Raw genomic sequence first — 20419 nt, 5'->3', positions numbered from 1 at the left:
TGTAATACACATAAGTAGCTGTGTCATCACTTCCTTTTATCTTTGTATTTGTATTTGGACAAACCATTTTGTATTTAAAGTACCCATGCTAGAATTTTTAAAACTCATTCTTTTCAGTTGTGCTCAGGCATGTTGCTGATGATTCATTCTCTTGCCAAGAAGCAATAAATGTAACAAAAAAAAAAAAAAAAAAAAAGCGTGAGAGAAAAAGATGAACACAAAGCAGCTTTCAAGCATTAATACATAAAACAATGACAAGCCCCAAAAACAAACAAAAACAAATTACATTTGCAGAGAAGATCTTGATGCTGATTTCATATATATATATTTATATATATATATATATATTTTTTTTATTATTTATTTATTTATTTTTTTTTACCAAAATCTGTTCTCTTTTGTTTTTGTTTTATTTTGCTTGGTCGTTCATGCTACTAATTAAATGTGACCACAATCAGACTTCTGTGTGATCGATTTACGACCCCAAAGTGACCCACACGCACAGAAGAAGAACGATGACGTCAGACAGCGGCGCACTGTTTACGAAGTAATAATGGATGGAAACGTTTATAGGTTGCTTTTAAAGTTCATTCAACAATTGGAGCTGACAGTATTGTCACAAGATCATGATACGAAGGAAGCTAATAAAAAATACGGTGCTTTGTGGACCATTGACTTCATCTTCTCTAGAAAAGATGTGATCAGAGGCGGGAGTGGTAGGAGTGTGTTGTGTGATGCACTTCAGTGACACAGAATTATTTTGTAATTTCATAATTATAATATTCAGTCACTGTTTAAATCTGGATTTACCATGTCTAGCTTCTGCTGGTAAAGAATTATGATGCATGTCTCTCATTAGTGACACAAAAATCGGATAAAACAAGCTGGCTGGAAGTCGCTTCACACCCACAGGCGTTCGAAGCTGAGAGATTCCTCAGAAGAGATAACGACAAAGCCATACAGTCTAAGACTTTTTGCTCGTTTGAACTCATTGCTCAATAAGCTGGAGCTCATTGAAGGGACACTATTACTTAAGCAGAACAAAGAATTGGGTGCAGGACTTTTATAATATTGTCTGATGTTTTATTTAAAAATCTGTACTGTAGCTTAGTAGGATTAGTCACAAGACCATTTGGAAAATGCTTTGGTTATACATCTTCAAAGACAATCTTTTTACATACTATTTGACAACAAAGTGTGCTGTAGCTTGACAGAACCAGGAAGTGAACAATGACTCTGATTGGAGCTCTGCTCTGTAACTTACTCCCTTTATTATCCAAAAGGACCAAGGCAGCAGGTTAACTTTACACCAAAAACACCTCAGTCCTTGCATAGCTCACACCAAGTTTGTTGCTTACCATTTCAAAACATTATGAGAAAGGAAATAATTATAGCTGATGAAATGCATTTCTTTAGGGGAAATGACTATCTATAATTCAATTATATTATTTTAGATTTTAATAAAAAAAATTTTTTGCCAATGTAGTTACCTATTTACAGTTGTCATATGGTTCCCTTTTTGTAAAATTTGCATCATAAGTATAAGAGATATTGACTAATTCCGCGGGTGATTGGTTAACATGATAGAACAAATATGAGTTTTGTATGTTGCTTTGTTGCTTCTCATCCTTCCTCATTTGATGTTATTGTGTCCAGTTGATGTGGTTACAGAGAACCTCACCTCAAAAATAAAAGGTTGAAAAGTGCAATTATGTTATATTTACAGCTTTAACTGCTGTCTAATGCTCACCTCTCATGACCGAGTCTCACAAGCTGGTGCTTAAGCAGAATATGTCCCCTTAAATGTGGACATGTTGTGGGGTTGTGCTTTGTGAAATAAGCAACATGTTACAATGGTTTGTTTTCCAGAGTACGGCATAAGAAAGCAACACATGATAATCAAACAAGGTTAGATTGACCAGCAATTTTCTTGCCCATACCAGCTGTTATTTATATTTAATTTGTGGCTGCAGTCTATAGTACTCATAACCACAACAGTTAATTTGGTGGAGTAAGACGAAGGATATGTAACAGCAAAAACCTAACCCAACGTTTAAGAGAGAGGAAAAAAACAACAACCTAAGAACATAATGTGGTCTTGTTAAAATTTGTTGAATGGAAACCTAAACTACAACAGAAAAACTTTGATGTATGCTCCAAAATAAAAGACTTTGTAAACTACTCCTCTGTCCTCCTCCAAACTGGCAAAAAACTCTTTTTTTTTGTACCAGTAAAAAGTGAACAAAGCGACAAATTGGAAGACTTCTTTAACAAGCTCTTTGTCAAGTCTGCAGATGACGTATTTTTTTCTACTTTGGGGTAAGTTGAGACACCGTTTTAAAATAAAATGTCCTCAAAAATACTGAATAGGATTTAATTAAAATGACCGCAAAAAGTAGATAGTGTCATTGGAATAATGTAGTCATTGTGTAATATAAAATAGGCTTTTAAAAAGAATGCAAGATTTTGCAGACCAGAGTTAGTAACTAGCCAACCTTTTGTTCTTGTGGTACATGAGCAACAGCTTATGTCATGTGTGAATCTACAGGAAAATATTTAAATAATTTAGTTTTTTTATGAATTGAAGGCTTAATTTCCTCCTGTAATATTTCTGTTATTCAATCCTTCAAACGTACCACTCCCCACAGGCCTAAATAAATCCCCTTCCTGACAAAGAAATCTCAAACCTGTTGAGCTGTTATCCTTCCAACCTCTAAGATTTTCAGACAGCGGTCTGCTAACTGGCCCCAGGCTGACTCTTTTCCAACTCTTAGCACCATCTTCTTGGAAAAAGAAGTTTTCACAGTGTTAAATATATTTCTCACTTAACTTATTTTGCTTTTGCAAAAATGCAAACCGACCTCTCTCCTTATCTTTTATTGTAAAGTAATACGCAGTTACGGCCTGCTTGCGTTTTGTAGCAAATGATCAGTGCGCCAGATTCTTCTCAGTGCCCCAGTGAGTGGGTGATTACATGTTTAATTGAACTCTGGTGGTTGCAATAAAAACATGAAAAACAATCACAATAAGGAGCCTGCTTTGTTGTGACATTTGTATGTTCCAGAGATTTAGACAACTGCCTTTGTTCCTTTCTGTTATAACAGTAAAGTCTGAACTGAATGTCTTTGATGAGCCACCATCTCATTATCCCAGTCTGAAAAAATTATAACTGTGTCTCCTCTGTCTAGCAGCCAGCTACTCAGAAGAGTAGCTGCTCAGAACACTATAAACACTTTCACCCTCAGATGTGGTTGGGCAGCATTCCCAACACAGGACTGTTTCATGTTAGTGCTGTTTGTAGCTTTGCTTGCTTTGACTTAATAAAACAATGCATTTATATTCCTAGCTGCATTTGGTAATTTTCTTGCCATTGCTCAAACACAGACTCTATTTCTTGGAGCTTTGACCACGAGCCCGCTTGGTCCTATTTCTTATTTGTTCGCTCCTAAACTTTGTATCTTATCATTATTTCACACTTTCCCAAATACTTCCTCACACCAACTGAAAAGCAAAACACTCCTCTGTGGCAACAGAAGCTGCAGCAGACTGTCTTGTAATAACTGATTAAGTTGCTGGGCAACTAATGAGCCCTTTTTATTCATTTTGCTCATCTGTAACTACAGCAGAATGGAAGCAGATGGCAAAGTGGAGGGGCAAGCTGTTTCTGACAGCGACGCGCTGCTTACACACACACACACACACACACACACACACACACACACACACACACACACACACACACACACACACGCACACACACACACACAGAATCTGATACAGGTCTGCGTTGTCAGGTTAACGCGTTGAATGCATCATGGTCTTGCTGGCTGAGGCAGCAGTGGGTCTAAACAAATAACTGTATGTGTTGGTAGTGTGCAGCACGGTGTGCTTCTCCTGCTGCAGGGGGGATGGGAGGTGACGAGCGCAAGCCTGGGAGGCCGGAGGAAAGAGGTCTCTGCAGAGTGACAAGTGACACCTCGGTTATGTTGTTGTGGATCTGCGAGCGTGAGTGGAACATGACTCATCCCACTGAGACGTCAGCGCTTCGTCATCAGACGTCTGCAGCAACGCACCGCATGCAAACTCACGCTCGCACACATGCACAGACGCTCTAAATATTCCTCTCAGAGTTAATGACTGGCAGATTCCCGCTGACGTCCTCCCTGCGTGCTCAAAATCAGGCATGCAGTGTTTAAGCCTTGAAGATTACCACAGGCTCATTAGCAGGACTCTTTGTAAATGAGACTCTCCCAGTGGTTGGATAAATATGATGAGATTAGTAGGACTGAGCCAGAGGACAAAAACAGAGATTTTATTTGAACACCTCCAAAAACCGTTTTGGTGTTCAAACTGAGCAATATAAACTGCTAAATATATTTGTTTTCCATGCTTTCTAAGGCTGACCTTTGCCTTTTCCAATGAATTGGGTTGGAGTTAGACCAAGCCCTTTTTTTCTGGATAAAAAAAAAAAAGTGTTGCTTCACTCGTATTTATTACTCATGGTCTGTATCGCTGCACTGGAAGAGAGACTAAGGAGCCCTCAAACGCAAGCTGCTCCTGTGTGACAACGTGTCTAATAAGTCAGGAGGTAGCTGCTAATGACTCTCGGGCAGGGTTGGCCACAAAATGGAAGCTGAGTCATTGTTGGGTTAGATTAGAAACACTTAGAGAGCCAACCTTAGGGTTTTTTTCTTCAAACGTGACAGAGTGCTAACACTCAATAAAACCAGGGGTGCTCCAGTCCTGGAAAGCTGTTCTGCAGCTTTTAGATTTCTCCTCCCCATTCCAACACATCTGAGTCAAGTGGCTAAATCCCCTCATCCGCAGCCACTCAGCCAGACAGAGGCCTGGTGATGAGCCGTTCATTTGACTCAGATGTGTTTGAGGTGCATGTGAAAGTCGTTGGATAGTTGCTCTTCAGAACTGGACTTGGGCACACCTGCTGCAGCTGAGGTTCTTGTCACATTTGGGGACAAACAGTCAAGCGATAAAATAAGGACACCATTTTGTGTGGTTTTCTAACATTTTAAGACATATGGATGTTTGACAGATATTTCAGTAATACTAATAAATATTCAAGTAAATAATAATACAAATATTAAGTAAAAACTAGGGTTTTCCCATGTTTATTCTTTCTTAAAATGGCCAAAATCAACCACAGAACTATCACAGCAGGAACACAATGGAATATCCCTCATTACTGAGCATTTTGAAGGAGGTTATTCCTCTTCTACCTCAGGCATTTAGTTTTGTATGCCCCTGACTAATAATGAGAATGAACTTCATGGTTAAATCAAAATGGCTGTTTGAGTCCTAGAGAAAATAGTTTATAGCAGCATATGAGTCGAGAAGAAGTGTTAAGCTAAAGGTAAAAAAAAAGTCTTTGCTCATTTACTTTTGTTTGTTGTTTTGTTTTCTTCATAAAAATGTCTACAATGTTCAGAGTTCTGGTACAAAACCCTACAGTAGCCATGTGTGAACAAGACAGTTTGTATATTTTTTTGCATCTTTAGTTCAAACAGATACACCTTCATCCAATTTAGGAATCTACACTTTAGAAAGCATGTTTCAAAAATCTCACCAAAAAGAAATTTTGTGTTGGTGTTTTAAAAAAGAAGAAGAAGGGGTGCTGTGGTGTCGCAGGGACAAAGCACAACCCATGTATCAAGGCCTTAGTCCTCATGCCAGTGGTCGCAGGTTCGATTCCTGGCCTGGCGACATTTGCCGCATGTCTTCCCCCTCCCTCATAATCCTCCTTCCTGTCTAACTACTTTCAAATAAAGGCCACTAGAGCCAACAAAACCTATAAAAAGAAGAAGAAAAAAAAACTAAACTTAACAGCAGAAAGAGTACTTTACAAAATGTCATTGAGGTCAGGAACTTTGAGGATCATACCTCCTAATTTTGCTCGGAGAAGCAGTTAGCAAGGCCATAAAAAAAATCCTCATGATCTTTCAAACTTAGATCAGTCTGATTGGTCTCTGCTGCGGGTAAATTGCAAATTACTGACAGGTCAATTTTATTCCATGGCAGCCAGAAAGAAACAATAAAAGAAAATCTGTCAGTTTAAGGTGTGAAGGTCAACTATGGTAGTTAAGCAACATCATGTGCCTTAAAATGTATTCCCATCCAATCAACCTTCAGAGACTCTGATAACCAGGGTCTGCATGTTCTGCTTCTAATTTGCAAAATGATATCCCAGGGACGATGACATTTTCCCTGTGGGAGTTATCTGATTTCACCCATGTTCATGTGACAGCTCAGGCTTGGAAAGGAAATTATTTTGTGATTGCTATCTCTTTATGACATTTAAACCCTAACCAAAATGGCATTCATAAAGAAAAAGGAGCTTGCTGTAACAAACATGAATGCTCGTTGCAACTCGGACAAATATATTCCCATCATCTTTATGCAAAATCGCTTATGTAGACTTTTAAGTCATTCACTTTTTAAACAAAGCTGTCTTTACACTGCCATTAAAGTAAGCAGACCTTAAGAGTAACTGGCTTATTGGCGCTTCAGTCAGAATTTGCTTGGCCATTAGAGACCTTTAAAGTTCAAATAGTGATACCTTAAACAGCTGGAGATGCAGTTTATAGAATCTGTAGACATAATATCTGAGCAAAGAAAGAGCTAAGCAGTTATTACTTAACTTTAACCTGTCAGAGCATCCACTGTGAAGCTGAACCTCGGGCCCCGGAGCCTCAGGAGATCCTGCCCTTTATCATACGTTACACACCTCAGAGACATCGGCTTGTTCATGTTTATTGATCAGGAGTCAATCCTGGGATTACATATCATGAGGACATAACATTACAGGAACATTTATTAAATGATGACATCCGTGTTAGACTGCTTTTTTGAGTTTTTAAAACCAAGCTCTGCCTCAAGCCCTTTTGAGCAATAATTCATGCAGTCGCTGCCTCACATAAGAGTCCAGACCTGAAAGATTACGGATTATTTCATAAGACAGAAACTTCACTTGTGATTCGACAGAATGGTGTTGATTTTTTTAAGACCTTTAAATTGTTGACATTTGTTTAGTTGTTTGAAGCAGGTATGTCTACAATTCACATCTGATACATAGTAATAAAAATAAAGGGAGATGAAGTCGGCTTGTGACTGGTTTGACAAACTAATGAGCTTCATATGGATCTAATCACGTCTTCTGTAATGCTGAAAACATTTTCACCTGAAATGGAGGAGAGAAAAAAACAACAACAAATGAACAAGGTTTAGATAGATTATCAAATTCTTGGCTCCTTCCTTGAGCAGCTTGTCCTGGTGGAAGGGTCATTTTAAAAAATCCATTATGGGGATTGTCAAATAGTTTCACTTACGCATGTAAACAAATATTCTCTTTCTATCTCTATAGAAGCTTATAGATGTTGGGCTTCATTTCAGGTCTCAAGTCTAAAACTCCAGTTTTCAAGTATCATTGACAGAACTCGCTGAACTGATTACATGCTGAAAAGACGATTGAGCCACTTGATTCGGGTTTGTTGTACCAGTTGTAGGACACTGCTAGAGGACAAGGGATTTGACACCTTTGTTTTAGCTCATTTCTCTTAAAACTCTTAAATAAAGTGAAAAGTACTAATCAGTAGTCCCAAGAGGAAAATAATAAAAAAAAAAGTTTTACCTTGAATTGGTTTGTATTTTATTTCTTATCTGAGAGAAAAAAAACTCACACATTTTATGCTCACACGCCTAAACTCATGCATTATATTTTCCTTGATTTATAGTTAAATATATTTAATGAATTTTATAACTAATTAGAAATAGTAATTGATTTACATGTACTTACATGCTTATAAATTATATATTAACATATTTATTTGAGTTGCCCAGTCTTCAGAAAAGAATCATATAAAAATATCTTGGATTTGATTTTTGTAAAATAAGACAAATTCAGACTCCTGATAAAACGGAAACACAAAACTAGCTAAAAGCAACCTCCGACTGTCACATGTTATGTATCGGAGTTATAATTCTTGATGCATTCATTATACTTTAGATGGGTTGTAGAAAATAACTTTGCATTGTCTGATGAAAAATCTCCCTGAAGAATATTGTATTAAACCTTCTGTGGTGATAGTTTGTGCCTGAAAAAGGAGGGTGAGAAAATATTTAACATCCTACTTTAGGAAACATGACATTTTTTGTGCTATTAATCTGTTTTAACGTAAAGCTATTGCATGTAGAGGTTTTGCGACAACGACAAGAAAGAATCACTGACCTTAGTACAGATTTTTTGTTTTTTGAAGACCATTGCACAATGCACAAAACAGATCAAATACAGTAAAGCTAAAGAAAATCTCAGTCATCTCAGAGTGCTTTATTCAGTGGAACAGAGTCATGTTTAATAAATTTTGCATTAACTGTCCTTTTTCCGTCAAGACGAGTGCAAACGTTTGGCTTGGAAAGACTCTGTAATGAACCGCTGTGAGTCAGTATTTATTGAACCTCTGCTGATCTCCCACCCGGGCCAAGATTATAGTTTTTTTTTTTTTTTTTTTTTTTCAAGCTACTTTCATACATGAAGTACTTTCTTTAAATTGTGCAGATGTGTTGCAAAAGGCGCTGATTTGGGGAAAAGAAACCCAGACATCTTCTCCGGAGGAGAAGATGATGAAGGTCGCCTTGAGGCTTCCGGGGTATTTAGCTCCAGGGAACGTGTCCTGATAAGAGTTTCTGCTGTTCCTCCCCTGTGTGATGTTTTCACTCAAAAGTACCTTGACTGCGTCCAAATAGTATTTGTTTCAAAAATAACCCTCAAAGAGAATCTCTTTATTTCACGTGATGTATGGTATACAATTACTTAAGATATGATTGAGAAGCCTCCTTCATGAAATACATGTGTACATGTATTTCATATTTTAATTGAAATTGCTTAATTTCTTTGTATATATGTTGTTGTTAGGTCCACGGTCAGCGGTTCTTGTCACTGCAGGGAAAAAGTTACATTTATTCAACTCCTTGGTGTGATTCTCTTGTTGAGTTTGAAAATTAACTAGAAAATTATGTGCAATTGAATTTGTAATGGATATCATTTTAAAACTTGACATGTAAAAAATAGAGTAAGAGTGGCCCGTCAGTCAAAATGACGAAGTCTAGCATAAACTCAGAGTCAATGTAAACAAAAGAAGTTACTCATTATTGTTCCTGCATTTTAAGCTGGATGCATCAGATCATCACATTTATTTGCCCAAAACCTTTCCCAATTCTGTCAGCTTCTGTACACGCAAAGATATACTTTCTGTACTTAATGACGTTTTGTTGCTTAATGAGTCTTCAGATGCTCACCAAAATTAAAAGGTCTGAAAAAAATAAAACAAACAAACAAAAAAAACATCTTCTGCATGTTGTCTGAAGCAGAGTTATTATGCGTTTTAAAAGGCCCGTGAAAATATGCTGCAGGTTATATGAGGACTTTAATGGAGCTCAGCAGCCAGGATGTTGGCAGTAGATACCTTTGATCCCTCCAAGTCCTCTTTCATTGGCCCCACTGCTGGAGGAGGAAATAAAAAGAAAGAGAGGGAAGCACATGCCGAGGGAGAAGCTCAAAAGGGCCTCACACCGTAGTTTGGTTTCTTGATCTGTGACTACAATAGCGGGCTGATTTGCTTCAAATTACAACCAGAAATAAGAGAGGAAAAACATCTGTGACGTCTCAGCAACGTCCGGATTATAGCTAAGCCTCTTTGCATGGTGGTGAGTGGATGCCGCGCTTGCATCCAAGAGTCAAAACAAACACATGGCTGAAAAACAGCAGCAGCAGCAGCAGACCTGTTTCACGCTTATGAAAAAAAAACAACCTCATAAATCCTCTTGGATCTTGTATTATCATACAAGCCCCAGGCTATATTTATTACACCATATTAGTGTGCTATCTGAAGTTGTAACCATAGAGACCGGGATGAGGCACATGGCTGGCCTTTCCATCATTTATGGAGTGTGTGACGTCAAAGTGACCACTGTTTTCTTTCTCGGAGGGAGGTTTTTCCTTTTGTTCACAGCAGCCAGGGGTCTGCATGACAGACAGCAAGTTGAGTCACTTTCATGAAGAAGCAGGCTCAGCTACGACACACCAGTGTAAGTCAGCAGTAATAAATTCATACCCTTCTCATGACATAAGGACCTCCTCTCTTATGAACATAAAATGACTGGAAATATTTCTTCTCTAGTCTGATCACTACAGAAACATTTCTGACTGAAATGTGTAGATTAACTCTGTGGGGAATAAGCCTAATATATATATTTTTTCAGATTCCATCTTTTACATCCTATTTAATTCTTTTGAAATTAATAACACAGAAACCTGTTTCTGCCATGCACCTTATATATTTATTTTAGTTCTTTTTCGTCATACTTGCATGTTATAGATCCCAAAGGTTTTAAATCCAAGATCCCTTTGAAGACTTCGAATTTCTGCTATAATCTTATACAGACTCAAACATCTCGGTGACTTTGTTCTTGAACTTTCTAACATCAGGGCATGACGTGTTGCTGTTTGAGATCCTTCTGTTTGTTTTATCACGTTTAATTCATTATATTAGATGGTATGAAAAACAAAACAGTTTGCACCACGCCGCCACGCAGATTGCCAAAACATCGGATCCAAGCAAGAACAAGCAGAAGCTTTGAATCTGTTTCAATTGTAAATATTCCCCAAAGCCTATTTTCTTTAGAAATTTAGATTTCAGAGAACGTGTTGATGCATACACAGACCTTTATTTATATGAATTATTAGTTTTAAGGGAAGTGAATAGCTTTCTTTAAGTCAGGTTACATTTCCAGAGTAATATACCAGCTTGAGGTGATAAGATATGAAGTGAAACACCTTTTCCTTATTGACAGCATGGTGTTCATGGTGTTCTGCCTAAAGTAACCTCACTGGTCCACGAATCCTGTTTCCCAGTCCTCATGGTGACCTACAGAGAATATCACTCAGAAGAAGTTTGTTGACACAGATCCTGTCTGGCACCTGAGCCTGTGTCTGTCAGTGCTATCAGAGCTGCAACCACAGCAAATGTCCCATATCTTTAAGTCAGTCTGCTATTGATCTCTGCAGGCCTCAGGCTCTGCCCTGCCTCCCAACACCCCGTCTGTGTCTCCTGGTTTACGTTAAACAACAACCTGCTTCCTTGTTTCACCCCAAGATGAAGTGAAACTGGAGAACGAATGAACTGCTTTCATGTTTAAAGGGTCACAAATAAGAGGGCACACATATTTTTCTTCTGTTTCACAGTCCTATTTTGTTTTGGGTTTTCATATTAAATTCTTCTAAAATTCACAAACGTTTGTGGTTGTAATGCAGCAGGTTCTCCTGTTACTCATTGTATAAACACAGAATATCTTCATTAATAAAACCCTAATATTAATTTTCACAAAGAGTGAGAAAAAGGTGTTAACATTTCCTTTTTGTGCGATCAGGTTGCTCAAAAGCTGGAAGGTAGTTTGAGTCCATTGCTGCTCACTTTATGAACCATCCATAGTTTTCAGTTGCCTGTTCAAGTTTGCGAAGGAATCTCCTTACCCTCACCACCTTCTGCTTCCTGTTTGGAGGCTCTCTGGCTGAGCTCAGCTCAGTAGCTCACTGGTGTTATGCTAATCTTTGTTGACCTCTGCAACACCAAAAACCTCATAGATCTGTAAATAGGATCCATTTCTAACTCCTCATTGGTCAAGTTGGGTTTGTTCAATGTCCACAAGTTAATCTCAGAATTTATTAGTGTCTCAGGTAAAGATTGTGATTGAATGCTCTGCATTATGCTTTTTTTTTTTTTCTTTCTTTCTATTTTCTTACTAACTGCTGATCTTAAAAGCTTTACACTTGTCGAATCCCACAGTGCCAGGCTACATCCTGCCCATCAGTGTCTTTGCGAGTCTCTGTGACACTTTATCCACAGGATAATTTGTCATTTAGTATTCAGCGCATCAATGTGGCACATTCACAGTAGTTAGCGTTGCTTGCACTTAAGCAGCAATATCAATGAGTCATCACCCCTCAAACAATGTGCCTCAGTCTGTGTGAGTCAGAAGCAACAAAGTGGATAATTTGACTGTTGGAAACTGATCAATAGTTAATGACACGATGAGTGAGGGGTTTCACTGGAGCTGTTTACAAAGCCAGACATTATCCAAATCTTCAAAAGCCAGTGTTAGTTGCACATATAGATACATACATATATAGATTATAATGCTTTACAATGTAAAGCAACCCCTACCTTTAGCAATGGTACAGAAGAATGACAAAGTTACCTATTTTAACTGAGTCACACAAACTAGTTGCTTTATTAAGTAAGTTAAGTAAGTTATTAGTCTGAGGTTGAACCCTGTTTGCCTTATGAACTACAGTAATTCTTAATAACATAGATTCAGTGAGGTGTCACAAATATTCTAGAGATTGTAGGGATCAATCCTGACAGGATAGCAGCATGCAGTTGCTTTCTTGACAGCTGCGTATTTATGATACCAGTCTCCTCCTGCACCACATCTTAAAGATCAGTCGGGTTGAGCTGTGATGACTGTAGAGGCCATTGGAGTACAGTTAAAACACTGCTATGGTAAAAAATAAATAAATCAGCTTGAGAGTATTTGAGCTTCGAGACATAGTGCATTATCCTTCCTGAAACTGTACAAATTCACTATGGTCGTCTGTGATGTTAAATGGAAGGAAATGGAGAAAAAAAAGCTGCAATCTATTCATCAAGTATGCAGTGAATATATTCACAGGGCAGGCACAAGACCAGCTGAGATACTCAATATCCCAAAGTCCTCCACGGTATGAAGAGTCAAGCAAAGATGCCTCAAGAGAAGACTGACAGAACCCCTGAATAAAGGGGCTAATTTTTTTAGCACGAGTTAGATTTCAATTTGTTTTCATTTTGGACCCCTTAATAATTCAACTTTTTGAGCCATAAGCAGAAAACCGCAAGCACAAAGTTATCAAGTCAGAACTACAGCTGAGTCCAGTTATCCTATTAAAGGTATATTTGCAGTTTGCAAACAGAGCATTTAAGCTTCGCCCCTTTCCACACTATCTGAGAATCAGCCTGCTGCAAATTGCACAACACAGCAGCAGATTAGAGAAATACAACAAAGTTCACCAATAAAGTTGTTCACAGATTGTTGTACATCAACAACATCTTAGTTCTTAAACAAATGCATACTCTCAACCCTGTGGGAAGGAGTAACATTTGCAGACGATCCCAGACTGTCAGCTTTGTGTGTGCTTTGTTGCATGTGCACAACAGAGATATTGCCTGAAGGCTTGTGAATGGCTGTAAACATACACAGAGCATTTGCGAATAATTAAGACTGGAGTTGCAGCTTGTCACGTGCAATTTCTGTAAATTATAGACATCTCTTATCCTAATGGGAAATAACATTTCACCATTTGTCCTATTATGTGCACACAGGGGTGTTTGCTGTGCAGCTGCAATGTAAAACTCAACTAAAACACACAACGATGCACGAGCTTTCTGGCTGCACTAATCTGCCAGCATTGGACCAGAAATAAAATCCATTACAGTCTGTACACATAATGCACATGCCCCAAAGCTGGCATGAGAGTTTGTGCCTAGTGCAGATGTCCACACAAAGAAAGAAAAATAGCAATTTGAACAAATACATGTTGTTTTAGTTTCACATACTCAGTAGCTGGCTGGTGTTTCCACACTCTCACAGAAATTCAGCACACAAGCTGGTGCTAAAAACACCCTGAGCAGCAAAAGAGACAGAAGCGAGTTAAATGAAAGCAAATCAAGCTATTGACGATTAAAGGAGGCAGGCCTCATGTAAAATTAGCTTTTGTTGAAAGTAAGATAGCAAAAATGTAAGGTTTTTTTTTGTTTGTTTGTTTTTGTATTGCTGCTTTCCTGCTTGGCTTAAAATTTTTAAAATGGGTTCTGAGCCAAGAACTAGGGTACTTGGCACTAGAAACATTAAAGAACAAAAAGCATCATGAAGAGGGACGGCACTAGTACAAATCACCAGGGACACTTTGAGGAAGGGAAGGTTTCATTTATTTTATTTACTGCAGAGTTCCAACTGGAAGATCAAATAAATCGCAGAGATTCAGTTTAGTTTAGTGATTTTGATTTCATTCCCTTGCAGGAAAGTAATCCTTTTTGTTGGTGACCAGTAAGAAGCAAATTTGATCTAAAACCATTCATCAAATTTCCACAGCACAAACTACACTGCAAGTATGATTATTTATTTGCTGCACGCTGTTACATAAGATGTAGCCTTGAATGTTATCCAGTGTTTTCTGATAAGAGTGGCTCGAAGTGGAGACAGCCAGACTGCGTTCATATGCTGGCAGACAGTCGTTTCATAATACTCTGACACGATCAAAACAGTGGTGACTGTGGCGATTGCGCTCAGATTCCTGAAGCCTGAGCTCGGCTGCTAACTTCATGCCCCTATGGGTGCTGTTTGTGATACAGGGCGAGGCCTCCGGAGGGGAACAGGTGAAAGGGTAACCTGATCCCAACAGCTGACGCAGCAGCATACTGTCTGTGTACACAACCAGTTGTGTTGGAGTAACATTAACTGTGTCAGTGGCACAACCAGTTTGAATAATTCATGACTTGACACGACTCTCAGAGCTACTATTGTCACGAAACTGCAACGGTGTCAAGGCAAGCAGAAAGCTAAACCTCACCAAATTTGTGACGTAGTATTAAAAGTTTTCTATTTTAACTGAACCCAGGGGATCTTTTTTTTTTTTTTTACATTTAGTTGTTAAAAATGACCTTTTAACAACTTTTAATTGTATTTTTGTAATATGATGTACTGAACTCTACTCCCAACCCATGATCTTTCCGTCTTATTACCTCCCTCTGTTACACATCTGGAATCAGAACCTCCACAGTGGAACTGCTTATGGACCATTGTGAGTGACGAGTGCACAGCAGACACATGATTAAAAACCAAATTAACTTTCTTTCAGAGTGACTCTTGAGCCATCGTGTTCGTACGAGTTTCAGATACTTGCCCGCTTAAATGAGCTGGCGTGGCTGAGACATCTTTGAAGGTGTTATTGTTGAAGTGCATAGGCTGCTGGATCCAGTTCAAATTAATCTGTACTGAGAGATTCTGCTGCCATCTTAACACTGATGCTCCTTCAGCACCAACAACACTGTTTGTTGGTTTGCTCAGAAGATAACCGACCTTTGTAATGTCACATTATACAACCTAGTTGTGTAACATCAAAATGAATAAAAAGGCAACAGTCAAAAGTAAAATAAGGCATATGATATTGCATAGCACCTTGACATCTATTCTGAGGAACATGGTGGTGGAAACGTTATGCTGTTGGGGACAGAGAAGCTGGTCAGAGTAGATTGGAAGATGGATGAAAGAAATACAGAACAATCCTGGTAAAATAAATAAATAAATGTGTTAGAGACTAAAAATGACTTGAGGCTGGTGCAGAGGTGTACTTCCCAGAAGGGCGACCCTAACCATAAAACCAGAGCAACGGTATATAGTTAAAATTCAAAACTTTTCATGAATTACAATGATCCAGTCAAAGTACTGACCTAAATAAAGGTGAAAAGTTAAAAATCTGCAGCAAAAAAATAAAAAATAAATAAATAAATCACAGAAGCATTCCATGTAATCAGGCTGAGCTAAAGCTATTTTGCAAAGAAGCATGGGCAGAAATTTCAGTCCATAGATGTGCAAAGCCGATACTTTCTTAATACTTTCTTTCTGCTGTATTTGCAGCAAAAGATGCTTCTAGACAACACAACACTTTCCATATTTTAATTTGTAAAACACTTTAAAATCCATGTTTAATTTTCCTGCACAATATTACAATGTTGAAGTGTTTACACAGCTTTGAGTTGGGAACCAAGTAAACTCCAAGTTACTCCCAATGGCAACACATAGCACTTAGGATGGGACTGCATCCATTTTATTAGTGACATGGAAGTCAATCCTTTTATTCTCCATCGAACTCTAAATGGAAACAAAGAATATGTGCATGATGTGACAAAAGCACAACAAAGAAAAAATGTATTCATTAGGAAATCAGGGAAACGTTAAGGAAGAAAAGGACGTCTATTGGTCTCTGACATCCACTCTGTGACACAGATATGTATTGCGCTTTTACAGAAAATATCTGGAAAAAAAAAAAAACCCACAGAGAATTTGAGAAAAGTAGGGAACTTTCTTAAAGGAAAATGTACCCTGGTATTAACTTTGCTTGCTTATTTCTGTGCAGAGAGCCTGACATCCCTGCATGGGCTCCACTACTCTACCAACTGCAGCTGCTGGACATCAGAGACAAACCGGACCCGGAAACTCTGCCCATCGCCGACCGCATCCGCGTCGGCAACCAGAAGAGAGAGCGAGGAAACTTTCATTTCCAGAGAGAGGAGTACAGCCTGGCTGCCAGAGCTTATTATGTAGCTCTGGAGGTGCTGACCACACACAGCCAAGGTAGCACTGATTTAATCCTGAGGTATTTCTATACTGCTGGCTACATCAAAGGCATGTGAACAAACACTGCAGGTATAGAATGTCATCTGACAGGAGCGCTCCACCAATCACGCTAATCGCAGCGCCTCCATGCATGGCTGCGTCCATCTGTGCTGAGCGCCGCCGTAAATGCTTTCACTTAATTCTTTTGCATGATCAAAGCCAATCAACTTTCCCACCATTTCAGCCTCCTTAATCACGCTAATCATCGACGAGGCAGAGAAAGCCCGAGGGAGAAATGTGGCTGAATAAGACGATGAAGTAAAAACATCAGCTGCCTCATAATGAATCAATAAGAGCGAAGAGACGAGTTTATTCAGATCATACAGATATTGTAATCAGTCAAAGAGAAGATGAAGAATTAAACTGGAGAAATGCAAATGTTCTTATATTTACAGGTCTAGCAGAATTTTAAGTGATTTGAATCCAACTTTAAGTGTTCAAAAGCAAACAGCAGAACAGATGTATTTATACAGAGATTAAATTACGCACAGGGGTAACATTAGAAACGTTCTGTTTCTCATGCTAAAATCATCCATAGAACAGTTTTTTAAAAAAAAAAAAAACAAGCTGTTATTTACTGAGTGAAAAAAGTACCACATTTGTCTTTATCCATCTATTCCGCCTTGAGGAAAGAAAATCTAAATCATTTGCAGCCTTTATTTTAGTGGCAGGACACAAACAACTTGTGGAAGTAGTGTCAACTATTTTGCTCCTAACAGCACAAAGTCAAAACTAGACATTCCAGAAAAATAAATAAAACAATCAACACATTGAAGACTAATGGCTAAAATCGGCATTAAGGTTAAACTTGGTGCACATAAGCCGTTCATGAACTGCTTGGATTTGTGATCCAACAAGTCAAGAGTGCAGAGTAAAATGTTTTTGTGTGAACAAATCCTCATTTTTTTTGGTTAATACCTTTTTCGGTTAGATGTTTGGGTCTGGTACAGACACCACGCAGGAGAAGGAATACTATAACCAGCTGAATTCTGAATTGAAAAGTAGAGCATGAACCACAGGGAATTGTTCTGTGAAATTTGCTTTTTTAAAATAAGGATTAAAATAATAATAATAATAATAATCCCTCCCAAGATTATTTATGTAACTACTTTTTTCTCCATTTGTTTTTTTTTTTCTTTTTTGGTTTATAATAAATTGAAATCAATCCAGTATCAAGTGCATGGGAGCATGCAGTGAGCTACATGCCCGTATCTGTGCAGATGGCAACGATGTTGGCATGAAGGAGGAGGAGGAAGAGGTGCGGGAATACCGGGTGAAGTGTCTGAACAACCTGGCCACCGCTCAGCTCAGACTGGAGCAGTTCGACGAGGCACTGCACACCAGCCGGGACGTCCTGACCCTCCAGCCCAACAACGTCAAGGCTCTTTTCAGGACCGGAAAGGTGAGGGTCACGTTATCACCTAGAGATGTAATAAAACACCTCACCCAATCTCTAATAGTGACCTACACGTGGCGTTCTTTGAAGGAGGAGAAATCTGTGTTATCCTGTGTTAGATATTATTTTGAGGGAAAATGATATTGGGACATAATTACTTTAATTTATGGGTATTCTGGAAGTGCTCAAGCTCCAGGTCGTCTAATCTCTTTCAGCTGCTGTCAGATAAGGGCGAATACAAAGAGGCCATGGAGGTGCTAAAACAGGCCTTGAAACTGGAGCCAACCACCAAGGTGAGATCATGTGGCTGAGATGATGCTCCCTCTTTTTGCGTTCCTTCCTAATCTGCCAGTAAGTTGTCCGCAATGACATGCTGTTATCATATGCAGCGTATTGCATGTAAAGCCCATATAACTTTATCCTTCCACTTCACAACTCAGCACAACTTTGTGTTGGGATATTCAAGAGATCTGCAACTTGTAGCCACAAAGCCACAAATGGCTCTGCAGGCCCTCCTGTGGCTCATTAAAAGGTTTGGCCAGACATGATAACCAAGCAGTTTTTACTTCATATGAGTTTAATTTAAAAAAAGAAAAAAAAAAATTGTTTCAGCATTTTTTTGTGTTTTGGTACAAAACCGTTAAGATTTATGCTTTTTTTTGTTATCAAACTTAAACACTGAAACAATGTTTTTTTATTTTTATTTATTTAACTAAGTAAGCTAACTTTCTGGTCAGGATTTGTGAAAAAAAAAAACAAAAACAAAAAAACAAAACAACAAAAAAACAAAATAACTCATTTTTTCCAAAGAGCCCTGTAGTTTTTTTTGTCAGTTCTAGACAAATTTCACTAACCAGGACTGAGGGAAAATCGGTAACACTTTATTTGAAGTGGTGTGAAGAAGACTGACAATACACTGTCATAAACATGACATAATACCTGTCATGAACATAAATAAGTCTTTATGAATGTTTATGAATGCTGTCATGAAGTGTCATTTGGTAAATAATGACACTTTTAATGCAAAGTTGCTCTCAAAGTTGCACTAAAAGTCCATTAAAAGTGCCAACCTTGCATGATTATGTAAATTATGATAATTGAATGTCAGTCTTATGCACACCCCTTCAAATAAAGTGTTACCGGAAAATCTAAGGTTAAGAAATATTTTTTTTAAATCTGTTTTAGTCATTAATTTCAGCTACAGAACACACTTTTTACAGAGTAATAAAGACTGCTTTTCACAAATTATGTTCTGTACAGTCTGAAAATCCAGTTTGAAATGGCTGTGTGGTCTGTACTCTGTTTACAAAATCCCACTGCCGGTAATACAGCGACCTGACACAGAGGGCAAGCTGCCACATTCACCAATATATCTGGACTTGCCCAGACGGGTCAGAAATATCTGCTGCTTTGGGAATTATACCTGTACGCAGAAGAGTGAAGAAATTCTTTGAGGAAACTTTGATTTTGCTGCTTGAAAGAAGTTAATGGGTTTTGTATTTTATCAGTTTAAACTTCATCTTCACCTTGTCTTTTTTTTTTAATATAATACAATTTCACAACCCCGCCTCCCATCATTTGTGGTAACACATTGCTATGATGGGGTGTTGTGTGTGGAAGTTTGAGGAGAGAGTCATTTTTTTTTTACAATCTCAAATAAGGTTGTGACATAAAATGTGGAAAAAGTGAAGTGCTGTCAACACATTACTTATGCACTATATAATTTTAAAGTTTTCTTAAAGACATTTTCTTCTGTACACTTAGGCAATCCATGCAGAATTGTCCAAACTTGTCAAACGACAATCGGGAGGCAAAGATACGCAACAGTGGAGAGTCAAACCAGCAAAGGTGCTCGGAGATGATATCACACCATTCCTTATTCCTTCTAAGAAAAAGTCTTCAGTAAGCCATTAAATAGAAACCAGATATTTACATCTGCTGTGTAAGAAGATGCCCCTGTGACAGACTGTTGATGCCTCTCACACAGGCAAGAATAAGAGGATAATTGAAATGGAGACACAAACTTATGTTCTGGGTTAGTTAGGATTACTAATATTTCTTTACATTTGCTAAATGCCATAATTTTTTTTTTGCATTACTTATTTCAAATGTATAAGTTTATGAGCTCTGAGAACACCATGGCTCCAATAATATATATATATTTTTTAAAGTAAGTATAAACACCATGGGAATCGCCAGTGATCATGTGTGGATCAACCCCAGAAGAAATTGTAAAGCTGAATTAGTTAAAGTCACTGCTTTGCAGTGGCTGTCAGAAAGCCCTGCTCTCTGCTCCTGCTGTGGGGAGATTTGGAAAGGCGAGTGTGGGCAATAAACCTGATTCAGTTACATAAGTTCTGTCTGGAGCAATGGGCCAAAAGTCCACGAGACTATTGTGTAAGGATTTTCAAAGGATACCCAAAACATTGGCGCAAAACCAATTAAGTAAAATACAAAATTTGAAAAAAATAAAGTTGTAAATGATATTCTCACTCATTCTGGCATTTGGCAAATAGAAGTCACAGT

At 38.2% G+C, this 20419-nt stretch overlaps 1 protein-coding gene across 6 annotated transcripts in view; it reads left to right on the top strand.

Moving 5' to 3' along the window:
* The window catches only part of fkbp16 (FKBP prolyl isomerase 16), a 56806-nt gene that overhangs the window by 35931 nt on the left and 456 nt on the right, over window positions 1-20419 (top strand). For 5 of the 6 annotated variants that reach the window (XM_088006275.1, XM_088006274.1, XM_088006276.1 and 2 more), the window contains exons 6-9: window positions 16238-16455; window positions 17718-17899; window positions 18109-18186; window positions 19658-19795. In XM_088006275.1, the coding sequence (XP_087862401.1) occupies window positions 16238-16455; window positions 17718-17899; window positions 18109-18186; window positions 19658-19795 (616 nt within the window). The remainder of the gene's footprint in view (window positions 1-16237; window positions 16456-17717; window positions 17900-18108; window positions 18187-19657; window positions 19796-20419) is intronic. The other variant, XM_088006277.1, reaches the window with a different exon arrangement.

Source organism: Poecilia mexicana, unplaced genomic scaffold (genome assembly GCF_051168715.1).
Source record: "Poecilia mexicana isolate PSO_F unplaced genomic scaffold, ASM5116871v1 scaffold_6, whole genome shotgun sequence".
Taxonomy (NCBI): Eukaryota; Metazoa; Chordata; class Actinopteri; order Cyprinodontiformes; family Poeciliidae; genus Poecilia; species Poecilia mexicana.
Note: the sequence above shows the minus strand (reverse complement) of the source record. Positions and strands in the feature narration are given on the sequence as shown.